Consider the following 16,343-nt stretch of genomic DNA (forward strand, 5'->3'; position numbering starts at 1 on the left):
GCTGCCCTGGGCACCTTTGACATTTCCCAATTTCTGCACCACCATTCCACACTTCCCCAGGGAAACGGACTCCCGCCAGATTCCTCCGACGTGTGTGCTTCAGCATCACTCATTTCCTACAGTTGCTACTTCCAACTTTGTACCCTGTCCCACACTAAAGCGAGGCTTTATAACTGGGAATGGATCTGAGAGCAGTAGGAATAATGAGATAGAGGAAGAAACGTACCCATCAGAACACGGAACACAAAAAATCAATACTGTTCAATAAATGTAAGACTGTACCACTCTGAAACAAATGTAAGAACTATCTGTCCTTTAAGCCACAAACTCATTTAAAAACATTCCATTTTGTTCCATTAACGTAAATAAGGATTTATTATCTACTGCATCTCCTGTTGGGAGCCATTTTTTCTCTAACCAACAAGAAAAAATTTTTAACTTAAAATCTCTTCAAGCATTTGTGTCTTACTTACATAGGCATTCTAAAACCCTCTATTACAAGGTTATGTAGAAATTAAGTTTGCAATATATTTCTAATAAGAAATGATTCATCGGGGATAGCAGGACAAATACCGTGAACTAATCAAATTGTGAGATTCTAATTAAATGACTACTTAAGTTTAATCCGTTTTTCAAAACCCCATGCAGGATAAACATAGGAAAAAGGCCTCGATCGTTTAGTCCTGGCTTTTATAAATGAGTAAGATTATCTAAGATGACTTTTCATTCATTTTACTTGGAAATTTTAAAAGTCTCATACATTGGTTCTCTATGTATTCAAGGAGCTCACCCTTCCAAACTGTCAATATTAACTTCTTGGAAGCATTCCCTCACCCTGTAGGGCTTTCTCAGCTGGATGCAATACATGCGCTACAATTCGATTTCCAAAGGCTCTTTCTTTTTAACGAACTACCCGGAAAGACAAAAGTGAGAAAGAGAGGCATCTTTAACCATTAGTCTTGAAAAAAAAAAAAGCCTTCCTCTCCGGTTGCCATCCACTCCAAAGGCTCTCAACCATTTCTCAACACACTGCCTGGTCTTTTCGGGGTTTTTTTTTTTAAAGAAAAGAAAAAGAAAGAATAGCTTGCAGTTTTCCTGGGACAGGGAGATCCCCTTTTGCAGAAGTGGCTACAGCTGGGCTCCCCACGGGGAATTTCAGCTCGTTGCCACGGCAGCGCCGCCCGGAGTCGCCCAGCGGAGGGCAGCTGCCGCCCGCCCGCCCGGAGCCCGAGCCCGAGCCCGGAGCCCGGAGCCCGGGGCGGCCCCGCCTGCGGCAGAGCAGCCGGCCGAGCGCAGCCCCCCGCGGTCCCCGCCCCCGCCCCGGCCCTGGCCCCGGCCCCGACCCCGGATGCCCGGACCGCCGCACTTACAGTGACACCATCCCAGGTGGCAGCACCAGTGCAGCTTGAAGCACTTGCCGTGGCTGTGCGTGGCACAGATGGACAGCCCGTCGCACGGCTGGAAGTCGGGTCTGCGGGCGGCGCAACTCCGCGCCAAGGCCTGCGCCTCGTCCACTTTCTCGCTCTTCCAGCCCCGCTCGGGCGCCGCCGCCGCCGCCCTCATCTCCTCTCCCTCCGCGGAGCCGAGGCCGAGAGCTCGCCCGGGAGCAGCGGCGTCTGGGCGGACGGGGAGCCGAGGCGGCTGCGGCGCGGGAGGGCGCGGCGCGGCCCGGGAATCACGCCAGCGCGCGGCGGCGGCGGCGGCGGGAGCGCGGCGGTCCCAGCTCGCCGCCGAGGAGCCGCCCCGGGCTCTGCGACCGACCGGGGGGCTGGGCCTGCCGCCGCCGCCGCCGCCCGCCGCCGCGGCGCGCCCCCCGCGCACGCGCACACAGACACACGCGCGCGCGCCGTCCAGGGGGCTCGCCGCGCGCCCCCGGCCCCTCACACACACACACACACGCCGCGCGGGGGCGCGGGCGTCGGCGCGCCCTCCGGTCGCAGCGAGTCCCCGCCACACACCTACTCCGATGGAGGACCGTTATACACACACACACACACACACACACACACACGCCCTGGCGGCTGGGTTTCCACACGCACGCCAGTTTACTCGCACCCTTCGCACGCGCACTTCCCTCCGATCTGGGTCATCTCGAGGACTGGCACCCACACCCCACGGAGGGCTCCGCGCCCCGAGGACACGCCCATCCGTACTCTCAGTGGGCTGGTCTCTGCGCATCCGCGAGCCAGGTTCTCTCTCTCTCTCTCTCTCTCTCTCTCTCTCTCTCTCTCTCTCTCTCTCTCTCTCTCTCTCTCTCTCACACACACACACACACACACACGGCCTCTCCCCACGCGCGCCTTGCATTTCCCATATACACACCTCCCGGGGTGTCTGGGCACAGCCCCTCCGGGGCGCGCGCACCTCCCCGCACCCACGCACTCCCCGAGGACCTGCCTGCGGCCCTATGCACGCCCCCCCCCCCCCCCTGCCCAGAGGGCCGCCAGACCCCGCCCGCACGCGGGAAACCCCAGCTCCCCACCGCGCCTGGCGCCTGCCGGCAATAACCTGCAATAACCCGGGTTCACCCGCTTCGCTTCGGGCTGTAGTCCAGGCCTTGCTGAGCGAAAAAGTAACCAAAAGCTGGGTGCCTGTGATGCTGTGGAGTGTGTGTGTGTGTGTGTGTGTGTGTAGTTTGGTGTGGATGGCATGTGTGTGAATGTGTGATCTTTGCATGGAGTTTGTGTGGTGGGCATGTGCGTAGTTGGATGGGTTGTTAAGTGAATACATGTTACATGGGCTGTGGGTGTGGGTATGTGTGTGTAGTGTGTGTGGTGCATGTGACTTATGTGGAGTATGTGTGATGAGGTGTGTATATACATGTGTTTGTGACATGGATGTATATGACGAATGTGGCACGTGGATGGTGGGTATGTGTGTGTAGTAGAGTGTATGTGGTAAGAGTAGGATGTGCATAGTTGCTTTTGTGTGTATTTGTGTGTACATGGTGTGTGGATAGATATGATGTGTGGTATGTGTGTGGCTGTGTGGTGCGTGTGCCTGGCATATCGGTGTATGGCTGGTGTATGGAGTGGAGGTTAATGTGTGTGGTACATGTGGGTGTTGGCACACAAATAGGACTTGTGTTTGTCCTGGGCTCTGTGTGTGCCTTTTTGCATGTGAAGGCCCGCCCTCGCCTGCGGGTGTGACTGGCTGGATGGTGGCTGCAGCTCCCCCACACAATCATCTTGCCTTCTTCCCTCCTGGGGACAGGCTGCTCCAAATAGATTTCCTATGCCAGTCTGGCCTGTGAGAACCCACCCCGGCTGAATGCAGTGAAGAGAAAACAAACCATTTGCTCCCCGGGAGCGGTTGGGAATTAGTGTTTCCCTGCAACAAAGCCAAACGCTGCCCGAGCACAAAAGGGGGAGGGGAGGGAGAAATCTCCTCTCATTTGCGAACCTTTTTCAAAGCAGAGGAAAGTGCCTATAATTGCCAAGGTCCAGGGAACAACCACCACAAAGCTTTTAGCACAAATGCTGTGTGAGAACACGTTTATGCCCAGGTTCGCTTTCCCCATTACTTTATTTCTTTCCTACTTTACACTGACAAGGAGACTTATCATGGTTTCGAAATAACCAAATTCATCTTTAAGCACTGAGAATCCTTGCTTCTATAAGCAATTTTTCATAATTTTCCCTTTTATGTAACCTTGGCTTAAGAGGGGAAATATAATTTGCATGTATCTGATTCTAGTGAAGTCATTATCCGGGGTTGGGGAAAGACTCAATTTGATGGCAAAATTATTTGAAAGAAAGAGCTGAATCAAAATCTCAAAATATGGTTCCCCCAATAGCCCAACATTGAAACAGTTATAAACATGAAGCATCATCTCTTCAACATCAGTGTCAGGTGCCCCCTCCTGAAAAAAATCCTAAGATCTCATCCCTGACTCATAAAATCTATCCATCCCTGCTGTTAACTTCACAGTCTGACCCACCTCAAAATAACTTAAGTCAAAGGAAAACTTAATCAAATAAACCCATAATACCTTATTGCTGAAGCAAGCTGACCCAGAATTTTTCAAACGGGGATTCCCATCTCTACTACCTTATTTTTCATCTTCCTTAACTCATAAACTCATTCTAATTCTGTTCATCCTATATAATAAAAGGCCAGGGACCATAAGTGTAACAACCAGAATGACCACTCGACTAGTCGCCATGAGTTGCATTGACCACCTCTTGGTCCCTCCCCAACACTCCACCCCCACTCGCAAACAGCGGCTTGCAGTAGCAGGTGGGCAGGTGGGGCGGCTCACAGCTCGAGGCGGTGGGTTGGTGGGGCAGTAAGCGGTGGCAAGCAGCAGTGAGCTATAAGTGCACGATTTCGTGCACTGGGCCTCTAGTATTATATAACAGAATTCTTATAACAGAATTCTTTCAGTATTCCAGTAACTAATATTTGAACAGGATCCTTTCACTGGCTCTTACTCTTGAGTGAACTACCTTATATGATTCTACTATATATAAAACCATATATGATACCATCTCAGGTAGTGAAAAGTGATCATGAAAAATAATGCAATATAGCACCTTAGCCAATAGGTAGGGGAAATTACCCAAATACTCTATTTTATGTTAGCCACGTGATTTGAATCTGAGACGTCTTTACCTTTGCTGTCATATAAAACTCACCCCATCCCCTTGACCCATGATGTCACTAACCTTTACTATCTGTAGTGTAGCAGGAAGAGAACATGAACACACACAACCTTCAGGAGATATGGTTGGGCTACAAGTTTTTAAATTTTTAAGCACATACAAAACTAGAGAGACTATTATAATACCCTCCCCTCCCCCTTCCCCCCCCCCCCCCCCGTACTCATCACTTGATTTCAATAAACATGAACTCATTTGGAAAATCTTGTTTCATTTATAGCTCCACCTACTCCTGACCCCCATCCTGCCACTGGATTATTTTGAAGCAAATCCCAGACACCATCCATAAATATTTTAGTATTTACCTCTAATGGAACTTTAAAAAACCATAACCCACAATATTATTGCCACATAATAGGATACAATTTGATCATAAATATGAACTTGTCCCATAGCTGCTGACTGCCTCTCTAGCTCCCCTTTAAGAATCTCATTCCTTCTGTCTGGAATTTTCCCCTTCCCCTTCTTTCTCACTTACCTACCTCCTCAAAGTACAACTTGTGACATTCAGAGTTTTTATTTATGGCTACTATGTTATTGAGCCCGTCTCCATCTGTGGCCCTTGGCTGTGCCAAATATAGGCAACGCTGGCAAGTAGGGAAACAATCCAGGGGAAGCAGCCTAGAGCACCTTCTCTGGACCCAGCCTGCCTGGACCTGGAAAAGTAACCTTGGAAACACCTCATGGATTTAAAGAAAGGCTGCCACCACCATTGCCACGTTAAAGGAACAGAATTGCCTCCTCTGGCTTATGTTTCAATGACAAGTAAATTAAAGTGGTGTGAAAAAAAAAAAAAAAAAGTACAACTTCCTCAAAAAAAGCTTTCTTTGATCAACCCAGACTATTATTGTATTTTTCCTGTACTTTTTTTCTCGAAAATTGTTAGACTGAAAATTGAGGGGCATCTTATACACGAAAGTCAGCCCAGGAGGGAGCTGAGCAGGTTCGTAGCTGCCCATACCTTGTTCAACAGGCTTCCTCCAATCACAGCCTTATTGTTACTGACATCAGCGGATGACATAATTGGAGGTGGAGGTGAAGATGGAGAGTGCCCAGATGCAACAGGGACTGGAACGTTCTGAGCCCATAAAGATGTCAAAAAGTAAAAAGAAAAATACTGGTAAGCAATTGTCTCACTCTGCAAAATGCAAACTGAATGCAATCAGCTATGCAAAAGAGCATGGAATTAGAACTGCAGAGAGACAATTTGGATCTCCTCCCACTGAGTATGACCAGACAGTGGAGAAAACAGGAAGAACAACTCCTTAAGATGCCCAAAAAGAAGAAGGCCTTAAGAGGAAAACCAGCAAAATATTTAAAATATTGATTTCTTAATCTGGGGGCATCTTATTCACGGAAAAATATTGTATATACACTCACGCTTCATATCGCTTGTAACTTTAAATGAATCATTGAAGAAGGAATTATTGAGCTAATGTCTTTCCCTATGTCCTTTCCCCTGCCACAAACTGTAAGCTCTTGAGGGCAGGAACCTGGTCTCTGTCTTATTCATCATCTGTCCCCATTATTTATCACAGAGAATAAATAATTGTGGAAGTGGTGAAAAGTACTCCATCTCAAACTTCAAAGGCTGGGGGAAAAGTTCATCTGTGGTAAACTGTTTGCAAATACAGGGGAATACTTTCTATAATTACCCTTCCTGTAACCACACCCTTACATAGTTTCCTTCCACGCTGACTCTGAGTTAGCTATGTGTATTAGTTGTATTGTTTAACAAACCACTCCCAAATTAAAACAATGCAGTTTCGATGGGTCAGAAATCGAGGCATGACCTACCTAAGTCCTCTGCTTCAAAGTCTCTCCCAAGGCTGCGTTCTCATCTAAAGGTTCAACTGGGAAGGGTCTGCTTCCAAGCTCACTCGCTGAGGGTTGCTGGCAGATTCAGTCTCCAAGGAACTGTTAGGCTGAGTCTCAATTCCTCAGTGGTTGTTGTTTCCTTTCACGTGGACCTCTCCCCAGGGCAATTCACATGTGGCAGCTTGCTTTACCAGAGCAAGCACATGAAAAGAGTCAGAGAGAATGTCACAGTCTTTTATAACCTAATATCAGAAGTGATGCCCCATCGTTTGGGGCATATTTTATTCATTAGAAACAAGTCTCTAGGTTCAGCTCTCCCACGATGGGAGGTGAGTACACAATGAGAGAGGAACCATTGGGAGCCATTTCTGAAGCTGCCTACCATACCATGTAACTTCCATGTAACCAATGAAAGAACAGCAAACAGGGCATAGTAAAGGTTTCCAAAGAATTTGCTCTTTGGGGTTTGCTCTTCCTTTCTATGCCCTGAACCATGAGATCACCATGTGTACAAGCCTGAGCAAGCCTGCTGGAAGAGGAAATGGAGAAATAGCACAATGGAGGAGAATGGGAGTACCCCAGCTGATGAAGAACCAATCCCCAGGCAATGGCCTATCAACCAATAGAACTAATAGTAAGGCTATAATTGGCCATCCTGGACTCACCAACTGATCATAGAAGCATGAGAAAGATCTGCTGACCCAATGCTGACCGGAAAGAACAAACTACAGGATCACAAGCTGCATAAATTGTTTATTTTAAGCTACTAAGTTTTGGGTGATGTCTTACATGGTAAAAGCTAACTGATACACCTACCAATCCTCTCATGTGGTAGACAAAGAAAATGAGGATACAAAAGGCTGAATGACTTGCTCAGTGTCACAGCGCAGTAGGCATAGTGGGAACATTCTCTAGGACCTGGCATCAGAGCAATGCAGATAGTTCAAGTCCAACCTCTGTTGCTTTCTGGCTGGGAGATCTTGGCAATTCCCTTATGCTTTCTGGGCTTCCGTTCCTTTATCAACAAAACAAAACAGAAGGTTTTCTAGAAGATCTTTTGGCACTCAAAGCTCTGCCCTGTCTACTGGATTATAGATAGAGCTAGGATTAGAATCCTTTCCATTCAGAAGTCATCTGTGAATAGCGAGATATCCCCTTTGCATGCTATTGCACACATTTGTCTAATGCTAATGTAAGTTGTGTCTGTGCACACCAACCATTCTGAACACTTTGATAAATTGAGTCATTGCAAATCAGTTACTTTTCGGTTGCTTGATTGAACCAAGCAACTAATTCCACTATGGTTATAAAGAACCTGCTAGTAATTGGTCGATTTGTCATATTAAAGCAATTAGAATGATGAAGTGGATGGAGAAGCTTCCAAATGAGGTGCAACTAAATGAGGAGTCTTCTGTGGGGAGGGAGAAGGATGCTTCCTTAGCATTGCCGCTCGCATAACAAACCCTCATCGTCCCTTTTGGTGGAAGGAAAAAGAACAGAAGCTTTGAAATGAGAGCAGAATCAAAGCTCAACTCCGTTTACCACCTAGCTGGGTGATCTTGGGCAAGTTATTTAGCCTGAGAATCATAATTTCGACCCCATATATATACAATGAACACTAAGTATAATAACATGTGAAGAGTCTAGCTCTAGCCCTATGTCTGGCACATGGCAGATCCTAAATAAATATTAGTTCTCCTGTCCCCAGCACCTCTAAACACCTCCCTGTGTGCAGGCTCTCTATTTTCCGATCCTTCCTTCATAATGCGGAGAAGAGAGCTCTCTAAAAGCTGATCATATCATCCCTGGCCTTAAGAACTTTTGACACTTCTCATTGCCTACCGAAAAGAGTTCAAACATGTTTGAAGGCTATCCAAAGCCCTCCCACCCTCTTCTCCAGCTACCCTTCCCGTGCCTCCAACTCTATACCCTGCATGATTTTGTTTCTGGACACGTAATATCCTCTCTTGCCTGCCTCTGTGCCTTCCCCCATCCTGATCCCTTTGTCTTGAATTGCCTGCCCTCCTATATCCACAAAGAATCTTATCTTTCCTTCAAGTTCCAGCTCAAATGCTACTTGAAGTTCACTCCCTCTTCCATACTCAAGGACATGCTGTGTTTACCACTCAGAACTCAAGTACAGAAGCAGGTACTGTCTATTTCTAGTGCCTGGCATTGTGTTGAATAGTAGGAAACTCTCAACATATGCTTTTGTTGTTGCTGTTAATCCTTATCTGATTATATTTTTTTCATTGATTTTTAGAGCGAGTGGAAGGGAGGGGGAGATACAGAGAGAGAAAAATCGATGTGAACAAGACACATTGACTGGTTGCGGCCTGAATATGCCCTGGTCCAGGGATCAAGCCTGCAACCGAGGTGCAAGGTATGACCGGAATCAAACCTGCGACCCTTCAGTCCTCAGGCCGATGCTCTATTCCACATGTGTCAAACACAAGGCCCGCGGGCCAAATCCAGCCCGCCAGGCCTTGCAATGTGGCCTGCACCGCTCTGTCATCACTGCACTCCGCTGTCAGTTTATGACATTGTCAGTTTATGACTGTTCAGTAAACCATTCGGCCCGCAATTTAGGCTGGATTTTAGATTTTGGCCCCTTCTCTGATTGAGTTCGACACCCCTACTTCTTCACTGAGCCAAACTGAATAGGGTAAAACAAATATCTCTGAAGGAACACATTTAAAGATTTATGACTAACTATTCATAAATAATATGGAAAGGCAAAGCATCTGTTTGTCAAAACTGAGGCCCCCAGAACTAGGAGATTCCTTTGAAGTCTTTGAAAATAAAAAGAAGCCTTACTTAATAAATTGGCTTATAATCTTACTGAATATCTTGGCAACCCAGGCAAAGAGGTATCTTAGACATTGCAAGAATAACAGACCCAGCCAAAACTGGTTTGTCTCAGTGGATGGAGCGTCAGTCTGTAGACTGAAAGGCCCCAGGTTTGATTCCCATCAAGGGCATATACATTGGTTGCGGGCACATCCCCAGTGGGATGTGCAGGAGGCAGCTGATCGATGTTTCTAACTCTATCTCTCTCTCTTCCTCTCTGTGAAAAATCAATAAAATATATATTTTTAAAAAAAGGAATAACAGACCCATAACAGAGAAATATTCATGGTCCCTCCCTTCTGATATTGCATCACAAAGGGCAGCTTTCCCTCCCAATAGTCCATTGTGCCACCATCAAAGGCAAATTGAAAACAGACGGATCTGGAGCCTGTCCAAATAGCTTTTGTTTTTTAATTGGTGGATATTTGTGGATCACTTTAGTATTATTTTCAGAATTCACCATTCTATCCCTCAGCTGCTCTTTGAAAGGAACATAACCAGTTTTGTACCAATTTGTTTTATCAACTAGAGCAGGGGTGGGGAAAGTCTAGCCCACAGGCCATATAAGGCCCTCAAAATAATTTGGTCTGACACTTCAAGGCATTAGGGGTGAGTTAATTAAATGTTTGAGCAAATATAGCAGGCTACTTCTTAAGCTGATAATTTTGTATGGTCTGAGAATAATGTTATAAACATCCAAATGGCCTTGGCAGAAAAAAAAGGTTCCCCACCAGTGAACTAGAGAAATATTTTTATCTCTGAAAAAAATTAGTGAAAAAAGAAACCTCCAGAGTAGGTATTGAACATGAAAGGGGAGAAGGGCAAAAAAGGCCAGTCATTAAGATGACAAGCAATCAGCCTCCTGTGGGCATCAATACAGACCTTCAGTGTTCAAGCTCAACAGCCACTGGACTTTTCCTGAGTGATACGATGTGACACCAACAGAAATAGGATCTGGGGCAATTTCTGCTCCACCCAACACACCCTGTTCTTTATGCTCCAATGGTCCACACTTAACTTCTGGATCAATGAACCTAACATAATTTAGAAACAAGAACACTCTGGCTTTTTCTAATGGTAGCATAACACACACATTCTGCCATTCCAATTAAAAAAAAAAAAAGTATTTTTTCTTGATGATTAGCAATTAAAATAATTCAACTTTATTAGCTCATTTCAGTAAGCAGCTAAAGGCTAAAATGACAGTGAAGAGCAATCTGGAATACAATGACTGACTCATGGATTATAAATGAGGCAGCTGAGGTACCACACGCACCTCGTGAAGATGCTGGTCTGCGGTCAACACTCCATCCACACCCAGAGCCCCAAGCTCTTAGGCAGTGCTTCGGCTCATTTATCCACTCCACAGTTAGTGACTGGGTACCTCCTATGTGCCAGGCCCTAGGCTGGATGCTGGAGAGAATTTAGAGGGGAGACATAAACCAACCATAAGACTATTATAGGTAATTGCTTTGATTGAGGGGTTTAAACAAAGCACCATAGAAGAATAAGGGAGAAATAGGTAACTCTGCCTGGAGCCAACAAAATGTATTTCACGGGACAAATGAGTTAGCACTGGTGATGCAGACACGCTGCGCTGTGGTATTATGGGAGAGGGAAGAATATCCATGCAGGCAAGAGGACTAAAGGGCCACTGTAAGTTGTCTTGCTAGAAAGTAACGTGGGCCTGATGGAGCAGCCAGACAAAGAAGCAGAATTAGTAGGCAGAGGCCAGATCATGAAAAGCCCTGCAAAGTTTAGATTTATTCTTCAAACCAGTCGTTTTTTAAGAGCTTTCAACTAGAACACTGTTCAGTGGAAACATTTGTTAGAAAGCATACATGAAACAGATTTGTAAAGTCCAGCTGCTCCCATTGAGGCTGATCCATGTTGGGGAACACTGGAACCCCACTTGTTTATAATCCTCACTAAAGAAGAGCCAAGCCACTGCCTCGGGGTAGGGGGTGGGGGGGCGGGGGATGGGGTTGTGGTAGGCAGCCTCTAACATGGCCCCACTGATCCCCACTTTCTGGTATTTACACCCTGCATAATTCCCTCCCTTGAGTTGTGGGCTGGATTTAGCAATTCCAGAAATAGTGATGGAGTCACTTTCAAGATTAGGTTACAAAGACTGAGGCTCCTCTTCTCTTTCTTCCCTTGTCTATCCTTCTCTTCTCCTCCTCCTCCTCCTCGTCCTCCTTTCTCTCTCTCTCTCTCTCTCTCTCTCTCTCTCTCTCTCTCTCTCTCTCTCTCTCTTACATTCTCTCATCTCTTTCTTAGAAAAGCCAACTGCATGCTGTGGTGTTATGCCCAGACTTTGTGATCCCCAAGGACCACCAGGGAGCCGAGTCCGATGCAATAAACAAAAGAGCCTTTTCCATGCTAGCATGGGCTCTGTCCCACTCACGCCAGCAGCATGGCGGAAGAGAGAGCGAATTTCACCCAGTCCAGGGGTTTTACTCCTGTCGGTGGTGATGTCACTGCCTCGGCTAACCCTGATTGGTTGGGTGAGGGCTAGGGATCAATTACAGAATGGAGGATAACTCCACCCTGCCCTCTCAGTGGCCCAATGGAAAAATCCATATGGCACATGGAAAGAAATTGACCTCTCTGGCCAACAACCAGTAAGGACCTAAAGCTTGCCAACAACTACATGAGTGAACTTGGAAGCAAATTCTCCCAATTGAATCCTGAGTGGAAACCACAGCTCGAGCCAACACCTTGATTTTCACCCTCTATTTCCCAGAGACAGAGCCAACCCCCGGGGCAGTTGTTGTGATTTCCAAGAGGCACAGAGCTAGGGATTCCACACCATCCTTGCATCTCCCATTCGTGCCCATCCAAATGCATATGTTCCTGCTTAGAAGCGGAAGGTGTAAATAGCCTTGAAAGGGACTAAGATGAGAGATTTGCAGATGCAAATTGACAGGACTGGCTAAGTAAAATGTCTCTTGTATTATTCCGGAAAGTGGAGTCTTAGAAAAGTGATGAAGTTAAGTTGCCCAAGGTCATAAAACACTCATTTCACAATCTCTTCCTGGTGAAAAGAAAATAGAAATCATATTTTGTGATTCCAAAGCCTCCACTCTTCCTTCTACCTTAGAGGTGTGAAGAGGAATTGGCTTCTACTTTTATGCATTTTGATTTTGGATTACTTCTTTTTTTGCCCTCTGCCCACTGTTGGTTATTAGGGCGATGTTTTGATTCTGTGATGTTACAGGCAAGGACTCAGCATTGCCCAAACTGTGCCTTGCCTGCCACTCCCCTCTTAGCTCCAAGGAAGCTAAACCCAATAAATAATCACAAACAGCTGAAACCGGTTTGGCTCAGTGGCTAGAGAGTCGGTCTGCGGACTGAAAGGTCCCGGGTTTGATTCCGGACAAGGGCATGTACATTGGTTGTGGGCACATCCCTGGTAGGGGGTGTGCAGGAGGCAGCTGGTCGATGTTTCTCTCTCATTGACATTTCTAGCTCTCTATCCCTCTCCCTTTCTCTCTGTGGAAAATCAATAAAATATATTTAAATAATCACAAATGGTGATACTTCTCTACTAAGATGACTTAGATGCCAACATTCCAGTTGGAGCTCACTGGTAAAAAAGTAAGTGGGGCCTCCTCTTGGAATGTATCTGCCCTCTCACCATATGCAAAGAGGAGGACGTTTAAGAGATAGGAGAACTACATGGTCAGGTTTGCACAATAGGCCTTGGCTGATTTGCTCAGTCAAATGCATCTTTGGAGGAAAGTAGAAAAGATCAGGACTGGTTAGGCCTGATCTATCTAGAGGTGACACAGGAAGTACACATAGGTATGCACCCTTTAGTAAATGAAGCCTGTATTAGTCACCTGGTGCTGTGTAACACATCATTCCAAAACACAGTGGCTGATAACAATAATCATTGATCATCTCTTGTCATTTCTGTGGGTCTGGAATTCAGACAGGGCAGAGCAGGATTGCTTTTCTGTGCTCCACAGTTTCTGGAGTCTCTACTGGAAGAGTCAAAAGCTGAGGACTGGGCTCCTCTGAGGGAACATTCACTCACGTGACTGGTTGAAGTCGGGCAGAACACTTCACATGTGGTGTCTCCCTATGGTGTCCTCAAAACGAGGGAGGCAGTTAGTTGAGGCAGTTAGCCAGGTCTGCCGAGGTCCAGAGGAAGAGAGCAGACCCCACCTCAGGATGAAGCATGTCAACATCGCATTAAAAGAAAAGCATGGGCCCTAATCGGTTTGGCTCAGTGGATAGAACGTCAGCCTTCGGACTCAAGGGTCCCAAGTTCGATTCTGGTCAAGGGCATGTATCTTGCAGGCACATACCCAGTAGGGAGTGTGCAGGAGGCGGCTGATTGATGCTTCTCTCTCATGGATGTTTCTAACTCTCTATCCCTCTCCCCTCCTCTCTGTAAAAAATCAATAAATAAATAAATAAATATATATATATATATATATATATATATATTTTTTTTTTTTTTTTTTTTTTTAAGAAAAGCATGAGAGATAAGATATTTTCAGAAAATACACTGAGTGGCCAGGCTATTATGCGTTCAGAGGTCATAATAATCTGGCCACTCAGTGTACATTTTAAAGTTTATGTAACATTGTGCTTATCTCTTTTTTATTAATAAAAGTGTTCACAATGATCTTTCTACCTATAACCGGTTTGTGTGAGGTTTCCCTATGTAATAATGCAGTGGACTTGGGCTGCCTGGGTTCAGTCTCAGCTTTAGACCTTACCAACTGTGCTGCCTTGCACACGTTACTGAACCTCTTGGTGCCTCCAGCTTCCTCATCTGTAAAGTGGGGTGGACCTACGTTGCAGATTATTTTTGTCAAGAGTATATGAGCGATTGTGAGCACTTAACATAGCATGTGGCACATTGTAAACTGTTAATAAAGGTTAGTATGGCCCTAACTGGTTTGGCTTAGTGGATAGAGTGTCGACCTGCAGGCCGAAAGGTCCCGGGTTTGATTCCAGTCAAGGGCATGTACCTGGGTTGTGGGCACATCCCCAGTGGGGGTTGTGCAGGAGGCAGCTGATCTATGTTTCTCTCTCATCAATGTTTCTAACTCATTATCCCTTTCCCTTCCTCTCTGTAAAAATCAATAAAATATATTTTTAAATGTTAATATGTTAGCTGTCATCGGTTATTATTTTTAATTAGAAAATATGAATTGCCTATCTCCTCTTTTGGAGTACTCAGAGGCAAGAGTCATTTCCGGTGATGGGTGGGATGAAAGGGAAGACTGGCCTTGAGTGGTGGTCTGAGTGAGGGTGCTGGAGGATCTGGGACTCCCAAGCTAATATTGAGGGTTTACAGTTGGGAAGCCACGTAAACTGCTTTGCAGAACTGGATCTTGGTAAAGTATAATACAGCAAAATTCCAGGTAATTCTAGCTTCTGTTCTGCGTTTCCTTTCTCCTCTGCCTTATCCTTACCAGCTTCTCAACTCCATTTCTCTTCTCCCTTTCCAGCCCCCCCAATTCAAACTCAATGAATTCCCATTGAAGTGTACATGATTAATAACTTCTAATGGATTTTAATTTAGCAGTTGGCATAGTTTTAAGACCATAAGACTAAATTAACTTTCATGTGGATTTTTCAGGCACAGTATAATGAAGTTCTGTTTTGGTTTGGAAGGGGGTTGAATGGGCAAGGGTCCTACTTGAGTTTCCATGTATGTGCCCTCTTACTCACCGAGATGGTCCTAGCCTGAAGTCAAATCACACAGTGTATTTGAATCTGTGTTAAGGGCCCAGGCAAGGATGTTACAAAGAGAGTAGGAAGAAGTCTTTAAATTAATATTTATAGGAAAGGGTGATAATTCTGTGAAATAAAATGTTAGGCCCTCTTTCTAGTCATGCTGATCCCAGCTCCCCACTCAACAAGGAAAAAGTTTCTAATCTGAATTGTCAGAGCCCAAGACATCAGTTGGACTGTATGGCAGATTATACACTGAGTGGTCAGATTATTATACATTCAGAGATCATAATAATCTGGCCACTCAGTGTATATGTTTGTGTGTGTTGTATGTTGTATGTTATTTTATGAAGTGAAATGATTAATTTCAAAATATGAATAGGTAATGAATCAAATTATAAGTCAATCTCATTAATGAAGGTCACTATGCCTAATTCTAGAAACACAATTGGTCTAAAGTAAAACTAATATAGCACATCACATTAACGGGAAAACAGAAAATTTATGTTCTATATAATAAAGAGGTAATATGCAAATTGACCCTCACACCTTCACAAGATGGCTGCCTAAGATCAGGCTGGCAGGGGGGTTAGTGAGGGATGACCAAATGACTGAACAGCAGGCTGCATGGGGTGACCAGGCCAGAAGCGAGGGCAATTGGGGTCAACCAAGCTGGCAGGGGGGGAGTTAAGGGCAATTAGGTTGGGGGGAGGGGAGTGAGGAATGACTAGGCCAGTGGGGGGACAGTTTGGGGTGACCAGGCTGGCAAAGGAGGAAGTTAGGGGCAACCAGGCTGGCAGGGGTGGAGCAGTAAGGGGTGACCAGGCCAGTGGGAGGGGGTCAGTTAGGAGCAACCAGGCTGGCAGGGAGAGGGCAGTTGGGGGTGACCTGGCTGGCAGTGGGGGGCAATTAGGGGTGACTAGGCCAGCAAGGGGGCAGTTAGGGGCGACAAGGCAGGTAGGCAGATGAGTGATTAGGAGCCAGCAGTCCAGGATTGTGAGAGGGATGTCTGACGGTTGATTTAGGCCTGATCCCCAGGATGGAGGGTAAATTGGCAGTTGGACATCCCCAGAGGGGTCCCAGATTGGAGAGGGTGCAGGCTGGGCTGAGGACACCCCCCACCCCCGGCAATGCATGAATTACATGCACCAGGCCTCTAGTATATGTATAAAAACCTAAAAAGAGACTCATAAATTATCAGATGTAATTCTCATGTCTTCCTGATGAAAACTTTTAAAATAAAGTGGCATTGGTTATTTAGAGATTGCTTTTTTGTCACGTGGAATTTAGTTCAGTGATTCACCAGAAAAGCAGATT

At 45.9% G+C, this 16,343-nt stretch overlaps 1 protein-coding gene and 1 long non-coding RNA gene across 3 annotated transcripts in view; one reads left to right on the forward strand and one right to left on the reverse strand.

The window, feature by feature from the left end:
- LOC311617193 (UPF0524 protein C3orf70 homolog) overlaps positions 1–1,798 on the reverse strand; it is a 39,769-nt gene extending 37,971 nt beyond the window's left edge. Inside the window, exon 1 of one of the 2 annotated variants that reach the window (XM_084873502.1) lies at positions 1,371–1,798. In XM_084873502.1, coding sequence (XP_084729628.1) covers positions 1,371–1,563 — 193 coding nt within the window. In that variant the 5' untranslated portion in view covers positions 1,564–1,798. The remainder of the gene's footprint in view (positions 1–1,370) is intronic. The other variant, XM_084873501.1, reaches the window with a different exon arrangement.
- The window catches only part of LOC311617194, a 46,683-nt gene extending 32,931 nt beyond the window's left edge, over positions 1–13,752 (forward strand). Inside the window, exon 2 of the long non-coding RNA XR_014794082.1 lies at positions 13,650–13,752. This is a non-coding gene — a long non-coding RNA (uncharacterized lncRNA). The remainder of the gene's footprint in view (positions 1–13,649) is intronic.
- The last annotated feature ends 2,591 nt before the right edge of the window (positions 13,753–16,343 follow it).

This window comes from Pipistrellus hanaki, assembly GCF_964339955.1.
Source record: "Pipistrellus hanaki genome assembly, chromosome: 2".
NCBI classification, from domain to species: Eukaryota; Metazoa; Chordata; class Mammalia; order Chiroptera; family Vespertilionidae; genus Pipistrellus; species Pipistrellus hanaki.